This window comes from Pelecanus crispus, chromosome 11 (genome assembly GCF_030463565.1).
Source record: "Pelecanus crispus isolate bPelCri1 chromosome 11, bPelCri1.pri, whole genome shotgun sequence".
NCBI lineage: Eukaryota > Metazoa > Chordata > Aves > Pelecaniformes > Pelecanidae > Pelecanus > Pelecanus crispus.
The window spans coordinates 36,045,587-36,069,290 of NC_134653.1; the positions used below are offsets into that span (position 1 = coordinate 36,045,587).

At 38.0% G+C, this 23,704-nt stretch overlaps 1 protein-coding gene across 4 annotated transcripts in view; it reads left to right on the plus strand.

Annotated features, from left to right (window-relative positions):
• Positions 1-23,704, plus strand: part of SFSWAP (splicing factor SWAP) — a 51,289-nt gene that overhangs the window by 16,830 nt on the left and 10,755 nt on the right. For all 4 annotated transcript variants that reach the window (XM_009488933.2, XM_009488935.2, XM_075718100.1 and 1 more), the window contains 5 exons: positions 72-165; positions 2,494-2,668; positions 5,297-5,530; positions 7,055-7,245; positions 19,472-19,737. In XM_009488933.2, coding sequence (XP_009487208.1) covers positions 72-165; positions 2,494-2,668; positions 5,297-5,530; positions 7,055-7,245; positions 19,472-19,737 — 960 coding nt within the window. The remainder of the gene's footprint in view (positions 1-71; positions 166-2,493; positions 2,669-5,296; positions 5,531-7,054; positions 7,246-19,471; positions 19,738-23,704) is intronic.

The window sequence follows — 23,704 nt, forward strand, 5'->3', positions numbered from 1 at the left end:
TAGATGGCAAAGGATTGTTGGTATTTACTCTGTTCATGTGCATTTTCACGTACTCAGTTTTCTTTTAACAGATTTGAGTTCCTGCAACCGTGGCACCAGTATAATGCTTATTATGAATTTAAAAAACAGTTCTTCCTTCAAAAAGAGAGCAGTGACAACTGTCAGGTACATGTGTGTTTGTATATACATATATTACAAATGCAACGTGAGAGAGAAAAGGACTTGCTTATCTGTTGTGTTACCATGAGACGTTTTAAAAATGGAACACTGAATTATGGAGAAATTGTTCAGCAAAGGATGTGAACGCTTTTTTTGTTGTTGTTGCCTTTTAGTTTTGTATAGCTTTTAAATAAGGATATGTGAGGTGATGTGATATTTAGTTCTTGCTTTTTAGTATAAGCAGCCTCTCAGTGTGGTTGTAATATAAAATGGCAACCTGAAAATCTTTTGGCTTTGTATACAGGGGAATATACGCTCTGTGGAGGTTTAGAGCTTTGTAAGATTGGCATTAGTGTTCTGTTGTCAGAGAGATTAGGTATAGCTTTTTAACAACCATACCTTCTCGTATGCCTCATGGTTCTTTGTAGAATAGTAGCACAGTAGCTAGGCTACTTTTCTGACATGCTTTTTTCTGAGGGAGGTTTTGTTAAAGAAGAGTCCTGTTATGATTGACTGAAACAATATTGGAGCTTCAAAATCTCACATCAGTTTCCTACTTGCTTTGCTTCTAGTCCATGTTATTAGAAGATGATACCCAGACTTGGCATCCTTGTTCTGAACTATTCTCATGTTAGCTAATCTCATTAGATTGTTCTCTTACTGAAACGAAAATTGCAAATGGTATCCGAAATACATTATCTGATGTTAACTTTTCATGGGAAAGAGCTATTTTTTTTTTAGGCCCATTTGTCATCTCAAGGCTTAGATTGGGGAGCCTTAAACTGAAGAAGGTAGGCCTGTGGGTAAACTCCTCAAAATCGCTTTGTGGAAAAATGAAGAAATTCAATACTAGTTGCTGTTTGAAATACTTGTGTCTAGTATTTTGTTTTAATAGTGAAAAATATTTTGAAAACACTGTTTTTAAAGATAAGCTGTGGTAAATATGATCTTACTCCATTGATAAATTAGATGCAAAATTGTCCTGTACCACAATGCTGACTGTTATTCGAGAATTTCTTATTTGCAAACCAGTGGGTTAAATTCTTAATACTTGCATAACTAATAAGGACTTGTTAACATTTATTTTGGGGGGAAATTGTACACTAACCAAAGAGTGATAATAAAGGATTCATTTTAAGTGTTCGAATGAGTACAGCTAAGAAGCAAGCAGAAACTGGTTTAAGTCCCTTGAGGTCATGTGTAGCAATGCATATTTTCCTACTGCATGGTTTTGTAGATACTGCCATTCTCTTTAATTTTTTAGAATAATGATTTCAATATTATCTTTATGCTTTAGTAACGTACATATAGGCAACTAATGCAATTGATTGTTCTCCTTTTGGCCATTAAAGTTAATAAGAAATTGTACTGCTGGCTTCAGTAAATACAGGATGAAGTCTTTGATTTCCTCGTGTTTTTCCCCTCCGAGGATTTTCAGAAATTAGTTCTGTTGGTCAGGGAAAGGCTGCAGGGAGCAATGAAAGGATCTCTTCCATACCTGGTGTTTCAACGTTAAGTATACTTAACGGCAGCCAGTGGAAAGCAACCAAACTATTTACTGAGAGAGGCTCATTTAAATGTTAAATTACTTAATGTCATTGCCTGACTCACTATGTAAATATTTTTAATGTTCTACAATATCCATCTTAAAAATTTTATACTGTGAGTTTAGAGGTCATCTTGAATGATTCAGGCATGTGATAATAGAACCAGTAATTCTTTACTCTTGAAAATCTCAGCACATCTGTACTGTACCAATTTAATGCCATGAAAAACATTGATAGGCCCAATGTTCTTCAGCAAAATGTTGAAACAAATCAAACACATTAATCTGTGTTGACCCCTGTAAAACTTGATTTTGTAAAGAAGGTATCATGCAATTGTACATTAGGAAGAAATGTCATAAGCTTTCATTCTGTCGCTGTGAATTAACTTCAGTGGATTTTGTCCTGGACCCTGGAGATCAAGACCTAAAAGAATATACTTTGGAAAAAAAGTATATGCTTTTAGGGTCTAATTTTAAAAACATCGTTTTTAAAACAGTTGTTGGCAAAAATGTGCCAGCTGAAGAACATTTTCTTTGCTCTAAAATAACAACACATTCTTACTGTAGATCTGTAGTTTTTGCAGCCTGTGGGTTTACATGAAGCAGTGCATTATTTATAAGAAGCAGACTTTTGTTCATGAGTGCTTATTGATGTAAAATTAGCTGTTATGTGATTAGCTGATAATGTGATTTTTTTAAATGGCTGGCAAAATTGCAGCTCCACAGACACTACATTAATTCTTTCATGAAGTACCCAGTTAGTAAGCTTGCACATTTCTTTTGGAAAGGGAGTATCTTCATCTGAAGATGTTCCAGCAGATACTGCCGGTGATACACCGAGTGAGACTCAATTTGCAGATGAACATGCACCTGAAGATGTATCTGAGCCAAGTGCTAAGGGAGTTCCGGGAAATAAAAAGGATGTTCCTCCTAAAACTGTCAGTGATGGTAAATTGGTGAAAGGTATGTTAATATGATTTGTTGGGCGTGAAAATATTTGTTAGCATGTACTTAAGGAAAAAAAAAAAAAAGGCAGGCAGAGAGGCAGGGTGAAGGTAGGGAAAAGAATTTAATCATGCGGAAAATATTTTCATTGGAAGTATCAAAAAAGGACTGAAATAAGTAATTTGATTGTTTTCATATTTCTTTCTTATCAGACTATCAGGTATTTATGATCTGACAGAATAAATTGTTTTATTTCGGTTTTGTGCAAAGTTGAAGGCTTTCATCAGTGACCCCAGTAGAATCTTATTTTTGTCATTTTAAACTTGACAGTTACAAGCTCTGTGCAAGAGAGAAGTTACTCGTTCTGAATAAAAGCAGTCGTCTTATTTGAAACCATACGGAGGAAGGACGCTAGGCTTATTACTCAGTTGCTCAGTCTTCCTGTGTTGGATGTTAGTCATGCTGGAAAAAAAAGACCCTTTTCATGTCCTAAGTGGAATATTTTTCCTCTTGCAGTCATAGCAGCAGAGGGACAAAATGGGAGGATGTCTTAGAAGCCAGTCAAACAAAGTCAGCTAACACACTATTAGTGTCCTGAGTTGGAGAAACGATTATTTATATTTGGGAACTGATTTCCTGGCCTGTCGGGAAAAGATATCTTAAAATTCTTGTTTTCAGTAAAAACTAGAAACTTAAATCTTTTAACTAGAACTGAAACCCACTGAAAAAAACCCAAACCAGGAAAAACACTCTTGACCTGTGTTCCCATGGATGGGTACTGCCTTCCTGCCACTTCGGGGGCTTTCTTAATTGCTGATGAGTTTATCTGCTCCCTGTGGTCCCTTGGAATTCTCTCTTCCTGCTCCTCACTGCAGTTTCTTTCCTTCCACGGGCTGTGAGCTCCAAGCTCTTTGCCATGGTTTGTCTGTCTGTCCATACTCTGCAGTTTCTTCTCTGGGCAGGTTGAGTAGCTTCCCCAGGGAAGGAGCAATCTTCCCTGTCTTCAGAGATGCCCTATTAAGAGAACGTAATACAAACAGAAAATGATACTGTTTCTTGTTGTTGCGTTATTAATAAATGGCAAACTGGAGCCTGTGTTTTAATAATAATAATAATAATAATGATCTGCTCAAATTTAGATGATGGAGTGTAACCAGTGAGTCATTTCATGACAGCCCTATTCCTATAACCTTATTTGCATTTCCTCTAATATGTAACAAATCCCACTTTCTTGTAACCTAAATACAGTACTTGGCTGCAAGACAGACATAACATCCGCATGAGGTTTTTCTTCTGCCTCTGAGGGAGTAAAATCCTATTTTAGGATTTGTTTTGTCATATGAAAAAGTTGGAAAATCACTATTATAATGTCTCTTGGAATTCTCGAGTTCTTTATTTCTGAGTCTATTTCCTTACCCCAGAATTACAAGATGCAAAGCTTATATTTTATAAACCTTGGTATGTAATTTCATTATTGTATTTAAATTTCCCTAATTGAAATCGTGTAAGATATATATGCAAAAGGCATCCTGAGAGAGAGAAATATCGCAGCAGACCATATGGTAGTAGGTTGCTTTGCTTGAGACGTGTGAGAAATTCCATTCTTTATTCTTAGAAGTTGCATTTTGGATAAATGGTTTAGAGATTAATTCTGGGTTTGGGTTTTTTGGGTTTTTGGTTTTGTTTTTTGGTTGGGTTTTTTTTTTTCAGAAAATGGTTCTCAAAAAAATGTTCCAAGGAGAATTCTGTGAGGCAAAAGGATTAGTGCAGGCTTAAATATACTTACATATTAGCTATGCTTAATACTTTTTGAAGATCCACTAATACAACCTAGCTTGAAGTGATCCACAATTTCCTTTTTATTCTGGTATTCCATGTTTTTTACAGGCATTCTTTTTCCTTTGAGTGTGCTGGCATGACTGTGTTGTGCTGTACTTTTGTGTCGGAGTAGTATGGGCTGCTTGAAAGGAATAGTTGACCACCAATCTTGCTCCAGCAAGACTAGCGAAGACATTTGGAGAAAAGTATTTAGCTTTTGCATTTATATCTTTTGTAACAAAATGTTGTTAACTCCCCAAAGTAATTAATTTTCATATAGATGGAAATAAGTCTTTAAATACTGTTCTGTGAGCCTGCCAAATGCTATTGTTGTGCAAACCATCGATTTAGTGTGAAGGAAACATAAGGGACCATATCATACTGTAGTGTGTCAGATAGACACATGAGCACAGAGCGTTTTCATCTTAAGCCTGGAAGAGCAGATTGTTCATTTGGGAAAAGAAGTACTGAAACTAAAATTTATTTGGGACAGAATATGAAATTATTTATCTCATCTCAGGAAATGTAATTCCTGAGATGGTTTAGAGTACCATTCTTTTTCCCTGCTGCTACTGAGGTATTAGAAAAAGACTTTGGGATAGATTTTACAGGGCAAATGAAGTTTTTGACATTTGTTTAAAAAAACAAAAGCAAAAAAAAAAAGATTGTGTTGTCCTTCTCCCTAAAATAATTAGCATAACGTAAGGATGATACAAGTTTCTTTTTTTTTGTGGTGTAGTCCGCATGAGTACCAGATAAAGTCAAGGAATTAAACCTGCTTTCTGCTGTAGTCTAGTGACGTGTAAAATCTTACCCGTTCATTCACAGCATCGTTTGCTCCGATAAGCTTTGCAATCAAGGCCAAAGAAAATGACCTTCTTCCTTTGGAGAAGAACCGTGTTAAATTAGATGATGACAGTGATGAGGAGGAAGAAGAGGGCAAGGAAGGCCAAGAGAATGCTAATAGTGCTTCAAACCATACTCCAGCTGTTACCACTCCTTGTACTGCTGCTGAAGAGAAAAAACCTCAACTTACACAAGAGGAGTTGGAAGCTAAGCAAGGTATCCCACTTTGTGCTGTAAACCAAATGGAGGATTGAGTCCTTCAGGCAAACTACAAAACTGTCATGTGAATAAGTATGGCATTTTAGGTATTTTGAATCTTCGCTATGTCATGTTACCAGGAATCAGAATTCTTTCCTTTTCCCACAGTTTCCTGCTTATTGTTAAGAATGAAATCATCATTGGTTGCTCAGCTAAATTCAAAGTTGTAGCACCCTGGAGTAGTTTGCCCTAATGTGTGATCTTTCTGAATTTTATTTTGCTTTTCCATTACAACCTCCGAGTAAAACACTAAACTTCTTGTTTCCAGGTTGCATTAACAGAGCCCAGAAAAAGGCATGTCCGTTTCTCATTTTCTTCAGAGAGCAATGAAATGCTTCAAGCTATTTTTCAGTTATATAGCACTCCCATATAGACTAATATCACCTTGTTGATGCTTTGTTGCTCTTATAATGCAATGCCATTAAGTCTTCATATGGGTTTTTCCTGTTACTGTGTTTATGTATGTAAGGGCAGAAGAGTATGTTGTGTGGATTTGAATGAAATGATCTTTTAAAGGGATCACATTTCTCCCGTTCCTCCCCAAGGCTGTTTCACAGCAGAGATTGTTTAATAAAGTCGAGATGCTGTCAGCGTTTACCAGCTTAAAACCTTAACATTTCTCTTACAACTATGCGTATGCCACAGGAATTTAGTTTTACATTTTCAAAATGGTTTTTCTTGCTCCTAAATGGCAGTTCCTTTCTGAACTTCAGTAGCACAGAGTATGCTATGGTGAGGTATATCTCAAGCAAATATGAATTATTTTGTATGATGATAAAAATGAAGTGTAAAGCATGTTTGGAAAAAGTTGTGTGTTGGAAAAACTGTGCAACTGAAGAAAAAAGCTAGTCGTACATGCACAGAACACAAAAGTGCAAGTGTAAGATGAAAAAGGCAAGACAAAATATCCATTAGATGTGTAGATAAATAAATTGGCTTATTCTCTTTCTGTCATCACATAACAATAGCTGTTTGTTTGTAACAATGGTGAAACAGTTTCTGAAAACTTCTGGAGCAGCCCTTTGTGTAAACATTTTAAGATGTATGTAAATAGGGCTGGAAAATGTAAGGTGAATATCAGATCTGTGGAAAGAGCAAAATGGAGAGTTTGCATTGCTTCAACAAGTACAAGAAAAAGCTTCTGAATTTACAGTGCTACTTTATTTAGATAGCTTTTGTAGGTAGAAAGGGACAAGTAGCCTGAATTTTCAGGATTGGGTTTTCATGTTGTTTTCTTTAAGCATCAAAATTTTTACTTCATCTGTACTGCATTTCATCAAGCTAATGGTATATCTGTGAATTAAGATGCTTGGAATTTAATAATTTCAAGCTGATACATCCTTATGTCTTTGAATGGATGTATTAGAAAAGTTTGAGAATGGTTGGAGGGGCTGTTTGGTTGGTTGTGTTGAGGGGCGGGGGTGTTTGTTTCAAGGATACCTAAGTTCCCCAAGCAACTTTATGCTTAATTGTCTTTCTTAGCAAAGCAGAAACTAGAGGATAGATTAGCAGCTGCAGCAAGAGAAAAGCTTGCCCAGGCCTCCAAAGAATCAAAAGAAAAGCAGCTACAAGCAGAGCGCAAAAGGAAAGCTGCGCTGTTCTTGCAGACCCTGAAAAACCCTCTTGCAGAGGCAGAAACTGAGAAAATTGAAGAGAATTCCTTCAATAACGAGGTAAGCAGGAAATAAATTTCTCTTTACCATAAAGCTAGCAGAAAACTTACCTATAGAGTGGGAATCTGACAGTATGTTCTGAAGTTGACTGAAGAGGTGGAAGCTTTTCTAAATGGGGAGAAATTTGAATTTTAAACACTGTTAATCTTGTTCAGTTATCTTGCATATGTCTCTCACCTGTCATTAAAGAATTGGTAGAGAAATATGATGCATAATTCAGAGGTCAGTTAGCCAGTTAGAGAAAGGAAAATGAGCTTGCCAGTGTAACTCTGTAGTAGCGGTCCATGAATTAAAATGCTTACATGTCAAGAATATTTGGATATCTGTTGTGGTATTTCCTTATTTAATGTGTATCTTGATGTGAGTGGACATCTTCAAGTTCAGAAATGATTCACAGGCAACTGAGCTTACTTTAAGACTGACTTTGCACCTATTCTACTGGGTTTTGTTATTTGATTTTTATTAATTTAACTGTCATGAAACTGAGATGAACAGTTAGTGAACTGAGCTGTGTGATTTAAGGTTTATAGCTGGGACATCCTTAATCAAGAAAACAAAATACATAGGTGGGAGAAAACTAGGCTATGTAATGGTTGCTATTCATCATCTTTGTGTTAGTTGAGTGGTTCAGGTGAACCCCTTCAAAGCTTAGAATGCTAGGATGTTTTTCTCTCTCTTTTAGGCCCAAGTTTAGCGTGGGAGTTATAAAATATTTTGGTTTATTATTAGGATATGATTTTTAAAATAAAGCTAAATTTAGAGGTAGTGGCACAAAATTCAAACAAATATATGTATGCATGTTATTCACTGGGCATAGTCAAAACGAAAAAAACTCACAGTGAAATAATTAAGGTGGCTAATTATTCTGCTAGCTGGCACACTGCCTCTGCCTACTTGATCATGAAAGGACCTAATCCATTGGGTTTGTTCATCAGAATCTCTTATTTTGGAGAGTAGAAGCAAGTATCTTTCTGTAGCAGAATAACGTGGAGTGTTAGTATTCCTGCACTTCTTTCAAAGAACAATTTTTGATAGTTGCGTTAGTAATTCGAACCCTCTGCTTCTTTCTAGAAAACTACTAGGAAATAGTCATGTGGCAGAGGCAGTCGCTTTCCTTCTTCCTTCTGCCTTGTAATTGGCTTGTCCATTTGCACCCATTTTCATTGTTTGGATTGTCAACCACATAATACTAGGGTAATGGCAGTCTGAGGGCTTTCAGAAGCTCTGTTTTGAGTAGGTCGTCATGATACTGCACTCTAAGGCCAAATCTAAGAGTAACCTGGATATTGGTGATGACTTAGTATTCGGCTTTAGGAACACAATAAAATTGCTAATAAGTTCCTTTGCCATTAGGCTGTTTGAACTATTGTTGCCAGAGGAAATTAAAAGCTAATTTCTCATAGCCATACATTGGATTACTAGAATTTATCACAGAGGAAAAAGAGGATTTACCATGCAGAAGTAACCGCTAATCAGTTAGTTGGCATTATCTTCTGCAGCAAACAGAACTATTACTAGTCGGATGAGTAGTTATAATAAAAATATCTTTTTTTTAATCTAAATATCTAAAGGTAGAGCCTTTAGAAATCAGTCTTATAAGACTTAGAATTTTTGAGTAGGCAAGGTTAAAGAGGAATCTTGGGCCAAAAGACTTTAGTAGTGAAACTTCAGTAATGAAATATAAAAACAAACTCTAAAAGCATGTATTGATCAAAGCCAAACATTTGCTTTTTTTCCTACCAATAAACAGAAAATGCTGTTTAAAATAGCTAAGAAATAATGTGTTTCACATAAACCCTTTCTGATTTCAATAAAATAACGTCAATTTTAAAAGCCTAAATGAGGGATTTGACTTCATTATATAGGAAAATCCTTCAAGTATTGATTTGTTCACGCATCGTAGCGCTGTCGTGAAGCTTTTCTCTCCATCTGCAGGTTTTGGCAGCAGAGCTATGTTCTCTGTCGAAGAGTCACTTTCCCATTTACATTGTATATTTTCCATTTAAGTTCTTAATGGCTTAACTTCATCCACAGAGGAGAATAGGCTCTTTTCTCTTTTCCCCTTGTTCCAGTTTTTTCACTGAGCCACTCTCTCTTTCTGCCAGTACAGTGTTTGTCCTAGCTTAAGAAGTGATAACTTTACTTCCAGGACTGTCACTCATTTTTATTCAGCCTGAGCATCATTCTGTCATAAGCACATCCCAGTCCAGTTTGATCTGATGGATGCTTGCTAAAAGACAGGGGAGTCTGTGTGTTTCCAGCACCTGTACGGACACCTCCAACAAGTCCAGACAATCTCTTTTCTTAATGGAAGAAAAACTGTCAAAATCCATTTTCAACAAAGTCACCTTAGACTTATGTTTTCAGTGCGATAGCTGTAAGCAGCTGTGGGGAAAAAGTAGGAATGGGATTTGGTGTAGGCTATTTAGTTTCCTGAAACTTAACCTAAATAGGGCTGGAAATTTGTGCAGCTTGGGGTATTGTTGCAGGTTCCTTCACAAGCCAGATGGAAATTCCTGTGTTTGTCTGTATGTGCTGCAGTCAGACCTTCCATGCACGTTGCAAATGCAAATATTATTGGGAAGTAAAACCTTGGTTTCCTGGTTTTGGAATTACATTGCTTCCAGAAAAGCCAGTCAATCACCCTTCGTTGCACTAAGCAAGTAAAACTTCATCTCTGGATACCGACAGAAAGTTTCATATATTGATTGTGACGGACTGGTTACAAGAATGAAAGACATGTCTTTCCATCGTTTCCTTTCCCGCAGAAAGAATTCCCGCAGAAAGAATTACCTAACAAGTAATTCACTGTCCAGTTCCTGATTTTTCCAAATAAATCATGAATTACACCTCAAAATGCTTTCAGCAGAACAGACAATTGAAAGAGACATACCTGCAGGTTAGGTGACCCATATCAGCATAGAGTAGCAGATGTGTGAATTGAGTGTGCTCACATCCCAAAAGAGATCCTGTTTGGGATTCGCTGTGCTACTGCTAACAAATTTTCCCTGACTGGCACAAGTGTTCAGTAATTTTTTCCAGTTATATATTGAAGAGTGAATGCAAAGAGACAATGACAATGCAAAACTCCCCAGACTTGCAGTTCTGCTCTCTTTCTCAAGGGGTTTTGTCAAGGGCATAGATATTTCTAAGCAAAGGTTCTTTTGATATTTTTCTTTAAGAGAAGGCCTGAAATAACCAGTAACTCTTCAGTAACAGCTGACTCTTTTTCAGAAGAGCAGGTGAGTGTCCTCACTCCCATCTGAACTTACTGAAGTTGTAAGCTGAACTTACTAAAAAGTGAGTGAACTTTTCAACAAAAACCGCACCCTAATCCCACTTCTCAGAAAACTGATTTGCTAAAAACTTCTTTTTCCTTCTCCCACATATGTACGGTTTCAGAGAAGGCGTCTCTCCATCTCACACAAAAAAATGCAGTGTATTTAAGAATTTTAAAGTAACCAGTTTCACTGCTTCTTACCAGTAGAAATGGTTTGGAGATGCTTTATTTATAAAAGGGTTTATTTAGAATTTCAAATATATATTTAAATGTTACTGATGTGACCTTGCTTTTTGAAATAGCATTGGAAATGCTAGTACTGTGTTTATGGCATCTTAGACTGTTCATTATGTCTTTGGAAGTAATAGTCCTCCTAAGTGCATTTTGCTTATTGACACGATTATATATGTTTATATAGATATATGCATATAGATTTTTGCATATGAAAGTTTATTTTGAAACATGGATGTTTTTCAAGCTGTTGTCTTTCCATTTGCCATATTTGAAAAAGCTGCCATCTACATTCATTCCAGTGCGTAATCTGCCTTTTGCTCTACTTGCCTGGTTTGCCTATTCCTTACAGCCTATTTGATTCAAGAAATTTTATTGGAAAAAGATAAGTGAAATCATAGCGTGGATTTGTTAACCTCTGTTGTATATACACTGGAATCCAGTAAGCTGCATCATGATGTCTAAATCAGTTTATAAATACATATGTAGCACAGGGGTGTTTTAAGCTTTTTCAGTCATGTTTCAGAAACAAAAAGAGGCATTTAAAAACACTGATTGCAAAAGTAACAAGAAGTAGCAACAGTGGCTGTAATTAGAAAAAATAAATATGTATATAAAAAAAGTCAAGAGAGAGATGTAAAAGTAGTTTTGTAGTTTGGCCAATGAAACTAATTGGGGAAATTTCAGAAAACAAAGGAAAAAAATTAGATATCTAAAGTCCACCGAAAATGTTGCTTAACGTATTTCATTTTCCATTTGGGGGGAAGGAGCATCCAATGAGGAGTCCAGGAAACAAAGATTGATGCGTAGTGGTCATAGAGTTAATGTAGTGGAATGATTTTTGTAGCTTAAAATGTGTCTCAAAAAATGGAGTAATGACTGAGATGTATAATAAAGCATGAAGAGGAGTTGAGAATGTCTATGGGATATGCATCATTCCCATGAGATTGCCCCTGCCTAATAACTGTATAAAAACTAGTAATGCTATTTATGTGTATATGCAGTGTACATTTGTGCTGAAAACCTGCTTATCACACTGTGTAGAAATGCATTAAATGAGGAGAGCCTTTTTGACCTCTGTCATTTTCCTGATACCTACTATTTCTTGAAAGAGATGCTGGTACTGAGTATACGTTATACCTTTGAACAAAATTGGTTCTACTAACTGCATGTAAAGGACAGCAGATACCACGCAACGTAGCACTTTTGAGCTTTTTTTGGCTTCAGCTGAATCTTAAAAATAGTCAGATCTGCTTTTCCCATAGCTGAATTATTTCTTTTATATGCTTTCCTGCTTTTCCTTAAAGTTAAATCAAGCAAGAGGAACAAAAGACTGAAAAATGAGCTTGAGCAATGAAGCAGCATGGCTCTTCACAAATGGCTCCTCACCATTCTTGCACGCATTACAACAGTACAGTTACGCATAATACTTCCTCAAACCGGTGCTTGGAAAACACGTAGCTTAGCTCAGTTTCCAAAACTGATCAGCTTCCAGGAACGTTGTATCTAGTGAAGTCTTTGCCCTTTTTCAGGACAGGGGTAAACAGTACCTGGGTGGCACCTCACTTCTTGTCTTTACGTGCATAATTCACCTAGATGCTTTTGTAACAAGAAAATCATGCCAGCTGGCACATCTGTGAGGTGGTGTCAGCGAAGAGAAGTTGCAATCGTTCTGCAATGGAATTAGGTTCTTTGTCCTACAACAGGAAACAATCTGTAGCGTTAACAACCGCAGTTCTTCTGGATCCGCAGCGCCGGAGTACGCCAGGTTATCTGGAGTGCTGCGCTGAAGTGATTTTTATTTTTAAACAAATGAAGTAAGGTACTTCATAACCTGAAATGCAAACCTTACTCCAAAATCATTAAAATTAATTTGAATTTTAAAAATTAAGATGACATGTAAATTTATATGTTTATTTGTAAGTAGAGTAAAGGCTAGTTGTGCCCGTTCCTATATATATTTACCAAAACCTGAAGTAGATTAGACATTGGGAGAGCTCACGTTAAGATGATATGTTTGTTTTGCTTTGTTTTACCTTTTTTTTTTTCTTTTTTTTAAATTTTTCAGCTTAATAAAGCAAATATGCTGGCTATTGGCACGAGTTGAATTCTGAATACAAGTGTCACAAGTGTCAGTAGCAGGCCTTGGTACAGTATGCTTGGTATAGTAGGCTTGTAACATTTTTGCCACCTTTTTCAGGGGTTAAAATGTTGCTTGCCTGCAAACATGCCAGTTCAAAACTTTTGATTATCCCTAGCCCTGTCCATCTGAGCAGCGCTGTTCTTAGGTGTATGTGGGAGCAAAAGGTCGAAAAAGAGAAAGGAAAAGAAACTGTTCTGGAGCTGTGGTTCTCCACCCGTGTGCAGCCAAGCCTCACAGAAGAAAACTGGCACGGTTTGGTTTCTTGGTGGTGAACACTTGCTTAATGTTTTTGTAACAGTGGTTGATGACGGGAGCAGGTTACAGGAGTCTTGCAGAGGGAAAATCTAAGCTGCCAAATCATTGCTTCCAGCAAAAAGTTTTGGTGGATATAATTTGTGTAGGTAAAGTCCCCTCCCGGCTGTCCCTGTCAAAGGCAGGCCTGCAGACCTGTGTTCTTTGTCAGAGAATTTGGTCATAAGTGACCATTAGAGTAACGTAATTAATTGATAACGCGTCTCCCAGAACCTCCTGGTGCTGGTAATACCTGACAAAAGTAGGAGAAGGAGCCAGCACTGGTGGCTGGCTGGGCAAGGCACAGTGTTTGTAACTTCTTCGGAGAAGTTCTTTGAGGTAGTGACTGGTGTTCTGCAAGTGTAGTACAGGCCCATTTTTGTCCGCAGGGCGTGATTTAACTAATAGTGTGTCTGATGGGTGTCTAATAAGGATTATTCTGCTAGTCTCATCCTATGTCAGAATTGCTTTAGGGGTGATAGTACTTTGATACGCACGTAAGAGACAGTTAGTTATACCCTGTTGCCTGTATAAACCTTAGTATCGGATTTAAACGAGAGAAATCCACAGTCGTAATGCTGCAAAAACAGACAACAAGCACAAGATTTGAAAGTAACTCTATTTTAATGGCTTGTCCCAAATGTCACCTGCCATTGTGCCTCTCAGTATAAAGATTCCATAGCACAAAGCAAAACTTAACAACTTTTGGCTCTTTCATCTTCCTTGTTTTGAAGCCCTGTTTTATCGTTTGTTTCTTTAGATGGCTTGTCCTTACTTTTGTCCTGTATGTAACATTTTTCTTTTCCTGTGGAAAGTAATCTGTTTACGAGTGAAATAGAAGTGTGCTGTGTTTAAAAATAAGATGCTATTCAAGTTTTGCCAAGCATAACAGGGTTATCAACAACTGTAGATGGTGCACATCTGTCACACTTACTGCTGCAGTTGATCCTACTTTTTTTAGCAATGGACTGTATATTACTGCATGCCTTTTTTTGAATAATAATGTATAACAGAATTTTATGTTTCCATATTTTCTTAATGTTAATTTATGAGCAAAATGTGCTTGTCTAATGAAAACCATCCAATAAGTATTTAAAGAAAAAATGCTTTTGAATAGTTCAGGGCCATTCGTTTCTTTACTTTTTTTTTTTTTTTTTTTTTTTTTTTTTTCAGAATATAGGTATCTATATCTTCTGTTTAGCATGGGGGGTGTTTGGTTTTTTTGTAAATCGCCCTCATCTTGCTTTTTCAAAAGGACAGACAAAACCAAAATGTCACGAATGTGGTGTTTGGGGGGTAGATAACTTGCTGGCATTTGGAACTTTTTTTATTGCAGGAACCCTACAATCAAAAACCACATGAGAGTTGTAATTCCTCATACCGTAAATACTTTAATTAATATTTAATAGGGGGAGAAAAAGGTAAATATCAGGAACTGCCATCTTAATTAAGATAGGTGAGGGAGCTAAGAATGTTCTATACCTTGATTTGTAGTCTTCAAAGTACTCAAGATACAAGGGCATATTGATCCGTCCAGCAAACAGATTCACAGCCACTAATTCCTTTACAGTTGGCCCTTCAAAATTAAGAATGCAAAATTCTGTCTGTTTTTGAGGAACTTAAAACGGTCAGTGCGCTGTTAATAGCTATGTTTCGGTGCAGCAGCTAAACCCTGATGAAACTGTTGAGTCTTTGAATATTGAGTGTTTAACTTGTTGTATAGGAACTTGTAGTATAGGAAATGTTTTTATCACTTCTATTTAATGGTTTTGGGCCAGTTTATTGAGGTTAGGACTGAAAAACTCTTCTAAAAGCAGTAACCGCTTGCTTTGATGCACAGAGCAATTGTGCACTTCCATTGCTGGTAGAGAGTTGCTTATTCATTCTCAGTCAGGGAATACTTCACCATAAATTTTGGGGAACCTGCAGTAAAAAAGGGACAGAGGTAGAGAAGAATCTGGAGTGCATTCAGTTTTTAATGAAGTAAAAAAATTGTTGATTAACTCTTCACAGTTCTGACATTCTTCACTCTTTAAAGTTTTGATCTAACATAGGATTCAAATTACTACAAAATTCAGCTGTTCAGAAGAAATATTAGCCAGTTGTAAAAGTGTTAGTAACATTATTGATCATGTTCTTTTCCAGTTGATTTTGTTTGTACCGGCAGCAATGCTAGTGTTTTGTTCTGTTGCAATAAGCACCTTTTGGTTCACTTTTAATGTTGGCTTTGTGTATTGATTAAGTAGTGTCACCCCAGCGTAACTAATGTGTGTTCTGGTCTTATGAATACTGCAAATATGCAAATGTCTTGTAACGAACTGAAGTGCTCGTTTCTGTTCTCCTATAGCTATAAATTTTTCCTGATACAGAGCTCTTTCCTAACCCATTCCTGCTAAACAAGAGTTGTTGAATCATCTTTGTTTTCCAGAAAGCCCTAGCCAGTAGCTGAGCCCCCCACAGCCGCTCGCTTGCTCCCCGCCGGTGGGACAGGGGAGAGAATCGGGAGGGTAAAAGTGAGAAAACTCCTGGGTTGAGATAAAGACAGTTTAATAGGCAAAGCAAAAGCTGCGCATGCAAGCAAAACAAGGAATTCGTTCCCTGCTTCCCTCGGGCAAGCAGGTGCTCAGCCATCCCAGGAAAGCAGGGCTCCATCCCGCGTAACGGTGCCTTGGGCAGACAAACGCCATCGCTCCCAACGTCCCCCCCTTCCTCCTCCTTCCCCCAGCTCTGTGCTGAGCGTGACGCCGTGCGGTGTGGGACATCCCTGGGGGCAGCTGGGCTCAGCTGTCCTGGCCGTGGCCCCCCCAGCTCCTTGTGCCCCCCGGCCTGCTCGCTGCTGGGGTGGGGTGAGGAGCAGAAACGGCCTTGGCGCTGTGTCAGCACTGCTCAGCAACAACGACAACATCCCGGTGTTAGCAGCACTGTTTCCAGCACAAATCCAAAACATAGCCCCGTACTAGCTACTGTGAAGAGAATTAACTCCACCCCAGCCAAAACCAGCACACTGAAACATTTTTTATACCAAGTGTTTCTGTAGGAAGCATTATTTTAGTCAGATTTGCTTCAGTCATGCAAATAAAACGCTGAAGAACAACTCTGCCAGTGAAATTGTCTGGCACTGTAGTGTTTAGTAAGGGCCAAAAAAATGTGCTGTTGCCCAAAATGAACAAAGCAGTGAGATTCAGTGAATGCTATCTGAATGTTTGCAGCGTCACCTCTTAGAAGAGCTCTCAGAGAATTTAAATCTCTCATCCCTTGAGATGCATAATAAAATTCATCAGGTAACCAGTTTGTTGCCGTGCTTTCCAAAACTCTGTTCTACTGGCCTGCAGATTTGTGGACCCTGGTCGGTAAAACAGAGTGTTTCTGTCTTTTGGAAATGCTTAATAATCTCCCAGTAGCTGTGCTTGTTTTGATTCTGCCCTCCATCCCAGCATTTGTGCCTCCAGTTTTAGTTCCCATTACCTTAGTTTGCCTGGATCAGCTTTCACTAGTAAAAAAACAAACTGCTGACAGTTTGGTCTATTTGCCAGACACTAAGTTTCTTTTTTTCCCAAATATTTTTATTCAGCAGCATTATTTGTACACCTAGAAGTTTTCTTTGTGGCCTGCAACTTGCTGACGTTAAGGTAGTAGTGAGGTGGGTGTTGGTCTCTTCTCCCAAGTAGTTAGCAATAGGATGAGACAAAGTGGACTCAAGCTGCGCCAGGGGAGGTTTAGGTTGGATATTAGGAGAAATTTCTTCACAGAAAGGGTAGTCAAGCATTGGAACAGGCTGCCCAGAGAGGTGGGGGAGTCCCCATCCCTGGAAGTGTTCAAAAAACGGGCAGGCGTGGCACTTGGGGACATGGTTTAGTCTAGTCTACCCTTGACTGGTTTAGTGTGGGCTTGGTGGTGTGGGTTAATGGTTGGACCTGATGATCTTAAAGGTCTTTTCCAACCTAAACGATTCAATGATCCTGTGATTCTGTAAGTTCTTTCACTGAGCTCTATGTTCTGCTCTGGTCATTTTGCTGGTGATTTGTTTTTTTTCTTGAAGGCAACCAGAGTTGCCACTGAGGGAATCCGCACGTTTGCTCAGAGTTGATCGTGCTGTTGCCATGTGACAGCTGTCACCGGAGCTCCTGGTCGCAGTGGTGTGTTGTGTAGCTTTGGACGGGTCGCGACTTCTCCCTGCGTGTTAGCTGTTGGCTTGCGCTCCAGAACCTACATATTCACCTGGAGCAGGCTGAAGTTACTTCTGTTTGGCGTTCTAAACAGGATTCATTAGTAACTCGAAGCAGTGGTGGCTGAATGCAGCCAGCCAGCCTGCAGCCGTGCTGTTCTCAGAGATACCTGGACAGCGCTGACGCTCTTTAGGGTAAGCATCCTGAAAGGCAAGGAGAGCCCGCAGTTTCAGCATCCGATGCTTTTGGTGGATACAAAGGGGTGCTTCGCATTGTGGGGTTCTTCGTTCTGACGTTCTGACAGTGTGAGCTAAAAGTAAATGTGTCATTCATTTATTAACTTCCTTCTTGGCAGTGGTATGATAGCTTGTGTTTTATGCGGCCAAATGAACTTGGGCACTGAAAACTGTTGGGTTTTTTTTTTTTTCCCCCCTCTTGTTTTCCTCTTAACTCTACTTTGCCTACAGCTATTTCGTTTCAAGCTATTAGAGGTGTCTACTTCAAGGCAAACTGGTATATTACATATTCAGTAGTGTTCAAAGCGAAGACTCAGATACTGTATAAAGTGATGAATAACATTGTCAAGGAACAAAAGTCGGCTGCGGTGGTCTCTTAGGAAACTCTGAAGTTTGGAGGTGAGGTGTCTGCAATTACACGTGGATTGTGAAGTTAGTGAAATCAGAAATGGGCCTCTGGTAAACCAGCCACTCAAATGATTATGCTATAAAATGCTTGCAGTCCTTGAAGCAAACTACTTTAGTACTGCTTTATTGCTATTTTTGTAAATATTGTGATAGTTATCAGTTAAAGCTCAGGAAAGTGTCATGGCTCTCTAACTTGAGGCAAAGCTGGATTTCTGATTATTCAAGTGTGGTCAGTTATTGCCTTAACAAATTCACAGCAGGAGAAGGGTGAAAAGAAAAGAGCACCTGTTTCTAATTTGGTAATTTCAGGTTTTAATATATTACTTTTTATTCTGATCATGGTAAGCATCCTTGTATCAAATGGTGAAAGTGTCATACCAGGTGGAGCAGAAATTATGACAGAGGGAAACTGATTTCTCCAGTTGCCTTGAAATGGCAGCTGGGGGAATGACAGGCTTTGAAACGAGGAGCATATCTATAGTGCCTGACTTGAATTGAGCAGAATTCTCTCAGGTACAAGCTGATAATTTGAAAATTTCTTGGAGTGTGGTATGTTTTGCTTAACTGACTGCAGTCAGAATTACTCACTGAGCATGAAATGTGCATGGGCCTGTTCTGTCTTTGAGATTAATAATTTTTGTGATCTTCCCAACCCTTTTCATGCAAAACATTTATTTTGAAAAGTACAGAAATAATATGTATCAGCACTAACTCATTTCACTGTTTTCCTTGAGGTTGTAATCCAAACAGCACAGTTCAGGCATGAAAGTGACACTAAAACTCAACTTGGAATGTCAGTAGCTCCTGATTGTATTTTCAGGTTTATCCTTTTTTAAATGAAAGGGATAAATAGATGAAAAGATATCTGATAGTACCCATTTTTTAGAACGCGTTTCTTCTAAAAACTAAAGATGAAGACTTCAGAACTTTGTCCTAGTTAAGCTGACAGTCTTGGCGTGCATATCCCAGCTTGCATATGCATTTTTGGGGAACTGTATAGGCCTCCATGAAATACTACTAGACGCATGCTTTTGAAGATGTCAGCCTTAGTTACGCACACTTTACATAATACTGATGCAGCGCTGTGAGGTTTTAAAGCATTTGTGGGAGGTTAGATTGTTATTGATTTAACTACTTTCTTAAGATGGATGTATTTCTCGCATACTTCTTATGAGTCAAAAAAGGTAAGGTGATTGTTAGTTATTATTTTCCATGCTGTTGTACTCATTAACCAGCATTCCTGCAAAAAAAATGATACTGTATATGGGCAAGACTACCGAGTCGGATATCTTAAGTTCTTTGCCAGAATGTGCATGTATGTGGCATGCGCAGGAGTAGATGTGGCCCTCTGTTTAGTATAAAGGACTAGAGGTGCTTATGTGTTGTCCACGCTTACAGGACTTGCTCACATTAAAAATTTGCATGCAACTTTGAAACTTGAACACTGTTCTTTGTTTACCTTTGATTTCAGAGTGTCAATAGTATACCATGTCCTGTGACTGCAGTCAGAACTTTACCCACCTTAGAAGTTAAACAAGCAGAAAGGCCTTCAAGCAAAAGCAAAGATCCTCCTAGGGATGAAGAAAAAGAAAAGAAAAGAAAAAAACACAAGAAAAGATCTCGGACAAGATCTCGATCACCATTCAAGTATCATTCATCCTCTAAGTCCAGATCTAGATCACATTCAAAAGCAAAGCACTCACTTCCCACTGCCTATAGAACTGTCAGGCATTCAAGGTGGGTTTGGAAACCAAACATATTCTTTAGAGTTCTGTGTGGGCTAACACTTAAAACGTTTTTGCGTTTCTTCTATTATATAAGTGTCTTCATACCCATTACAAAGGGTATAGACACCTTGAAGACAGTAAATAAATATCATCACATGTGGAATGTCTTTGAAAGTAGCTTTAATGAAATAATGAATCATTAATTTCTAATTACATAGTAATTTTGCTTTACTAAAAGCAAAATTTGTGCCAGTAAATGCTTTCTCACTCTGGTTTGTGAAATACCTGGTGGTAATATGTAGGAATGCGATTATAGCAGGAAGAGAACTTGCTAATAAGGCTGTGGCTTTTGCTGGAGTAAAGTAACCAGACAATATTAAGATAAGAAATAGAGAGAGAGAACTGGGTGGTTGAACAGCAAAGCTCAGAAGGAAAACAAGCAGTTGGGTAGCATGTGAAAAAACATGATGGATGAATGGCAGGAGAGATATGACAGGAATCCAAGATGGGTGAAAATAGAGTTGTTGAGGAAGGGAGACCATAGAACAATGTAGCCCAGTGCAGTTAACTCTATATTTAATCATGAATGAGATTAAATTCACTGTATTAATTATCCAGCTATAAGATGATACATACTGTGTTATACTGTTAATTATATCTAAGACAGTTTGGTCTAGGCATCTTCCAAGTTTACTGTCTAAAATTTGTCATACCTGAATGCCCTGCCACATAGCAGTTATTGCAGTCAGTAGCAAGGGCTTATTCTTGAGGTTGCGTTCTCTGGATCGTGCTACAGAACAGTGTTTAAGGAACTTGTAGTTCAAATGAATGGTGCACATAATTACTGCCACAGTTATATATGTATGTGATGCATGCAAAATCATACATTCCTTTATCTTTGTGGCCATGCCTATGGCGTATGCTTCTTCCTGAAAAACAGCTTCTAGCCCTTTACAGCAGTGTGACAAAACTTCTTCTGTTTTCCTTGTGCGTTTTTTTGTTTGTTTAACAAAGTGTCTAACTACGCTAATGTGAGTAAGTGTTAACACATTACAACTCGTTATTTTATACTAGATTTTTAAGGTTAATTACAGTACTTTGCTGAAGACATCTCTACTATTCAGACAAGCAAGGAATTAAATGAACATAACTTGGGCTGAAACGAGCAGTCTGACATGCTGCTTATTTGACTGCCTTTGACAATAGGTGGTCATGATGCCCTACGTTATAAGGCATATTCCGAAAAATGTGCCGTTCCTTTTCTGTGCTTACAAGCATGTAAAGGGAATGATGCTGAATGCAGCTTTCCTTGTTTAAGAAGTGAATGCAAGTCCTCTCAGAGTTAAGGATGTCTTGGGGAAAAGTCTCCTCAGGTGAATCACTCATCTTTTCAACTCCCTGTCAAGCCATATCTTCACTTGAACCTCCCATGCCACTTCATCCAAGCTGCGTTGCACATATTTATCCATGATTTTACTGATATATGGTAAAACCAAGGAGAAACTTATAATAATGCTAAAAAAAAATTAAATCATCTTCTATGGTACCTTGCAAAGGACAAAGAATCATCTGAGAAGATCCTTACCAGTACTTGGGTATGCTACTCAATAGGATAAAGATAATCCTGCATGTTGCATGAGCTTGCATCGGCCAGTAACCAGATTAATGAGAGCTTGCAAGTTCAGTTTGATATATACTGAGATATGTCTTCAGTAACTTCAGGGAGATAAGTTATCTGGTCCTTTATAGAGGCTTGAATACTTCCAGCAGTTGGTCTACATTTGGTTCTGCTGGTGAAAAGACAGTCTACTGAAGTCTGCCACATATATAGTGGATAGTGTCATTGTGTTTTGGGGGGTTTTGTGGGGTTTTTTTGTGGCCATAGTTCAGCTGGTGGAGAAATTACACAAAAATCACCAAGAACAGTTAATCTACTGGAGCTAATCTTTGTGTGCCCTCTTGAGTGTGCCTCCTGGCACAAATCAAATAACAGACACATAAAAGTCTTAACGTCATGAATCAACACACCACCTGGTTAAATCTGATTGGATATTTGCTAGATTGGCAGTTGAATTCTACAACCTGAGAAGTCAAATAAGCTTGATGCCGGCTAGCTGAATTTTAAAATTGTTTCAGAACAACTGCACCACATCTTGAACTGAAAACATTTGGCACATTATAAAACTTGACAGAATTGAGAGCTGAATGGGAAAGGGCTTTCCACTCAGCCTGTCTTTCTGTTCTGTGAGTAGCAGTTTAAACAAAAGTCTCTGGAGGGTCTCCCTCCCATTCAGAAACCCACTGCTTCTGGGAACTTGAGGCAGTATCATCAGTGCTGAGTGGCTGCCTGTTCCCTCTGAGCTTTTTCCAGGCTGTATGAGATACTTTTAGTGGCAATCATATCAGGCGGAAGACCTGTTAGAAATCTGAATGTACCTTCCTATCTAGCATTTTGCAAGAACATGGCTAAATCTAAACTTCTGCTCAAGGACCTCTTGTAATTCAGCTGTAATGAATACCTTTCTCTTGCATCTGACACTTAATATAATGACCATATTGGTTTACTTTAATGTAGTCAGTAAAGACAAGCGAGTCTTATGCAGGATGCGTCAAGTGTCTCTTCATCTGGAAGGTGACGATGTTCTGTTTGGCCTCAGCTAGAGTACTGTGTCCAGTTTTGTGCATCCTTCAGAAGTAATTAGACCAGCTAGAGGAAGTTTAGAGGGAATCACCAAAAATTTTCAGAAATTTTTTTTTAAAAAATGGAGTGAGTTGGAATGACTGTTTGGGAAGACTGAGGGAAGATAAAATAGGTCTTCATGTATGCCAGAAGAGAGGGAATAGAACATTCTTCTTTAGTCCTTGGGGTTTGGGCAATAAGTAATGGATTTAAATTGATAACAGAGAGACGAGAAAGCTTTTCATAGTGTCTCAGCGGTAAAGGTAGCTAATACAGCTTGTGAACACTCCACTGTGGGAAATTTCTGTATCAAGAATTATAGTTGGGGGAATATTGAATAGTCTTATTTCTTGAAGTCTTTTCTAGCCCTGCCTTTCTAATTAGGGTCCAAGTGGTCTCACATTGTACAAGAAATGGTGATGATTGAAGGTTTGCTTTATTGAAGGTGTTTGCTACGCTTTAACATACTCACTGTATTTCCCAAATTAAAGCTCTTGCTCCTGAACTAGAAAATTTGTGGAGTAATCAAGAGTGGGAGGCTGATTCATAACGCAGTCAGATACTGATGTGTTTTGTCTCTCAAATGTTTAGGCAAAAATAATGCCTTGTCTTAGTAATCACCAAAAAAAAGGCAAGTGTTGTTGCCTAGCTAAAAGATAAGACTTCTTTTTTTTTTTTTCTTTCCTCCTTTTATTTATTTATATATTCAGTGTTGATTCAGAGAAAATTATTTCCATGCATTGTCTTGTCTCATTCAAAACATGGTACCTTTCACATCTCTCTGCTCTTCAGTTTTCCCAGTGCTTCACCTAGAACAATATTTTTTTCCTAGATTCCCAAAACACTGCATGTTACAGCTTACTGCTGAATGAATAGTTATGTAAAGAGTCGTAGCCTCCTCGGATAACATGTAAACTGTTTGTAGAGGTTAATGTGTTCATCCTGTATTAAGTGGATGACGCTTAGAGATAGTCTTTATTGTGTGGACATTGATGCTAAATTATACTGGAACGTCCCTATTTTGACTAACTGTGCTTTACTTGAATGTCTCAGTCTAATGTTGTATGCTTGAGATTTTGTTGCCTTACTTTATTCTGTTCAAAATGTATATTCTAACCTACAAATCTCAATATAAAATTATTATTGATGCTTTATTTTACATCGAGTGGACTGAAAAAAGCTGGAATTTTCCCTTTCTGTAGTAATTACTGCTTCCGTTCCTGTTAGTCAAATTATTTAGAATAACAAACAAGATCTTTTTCTTAATAAACTTTCATAACTTTTTTAGAGAGTAGCT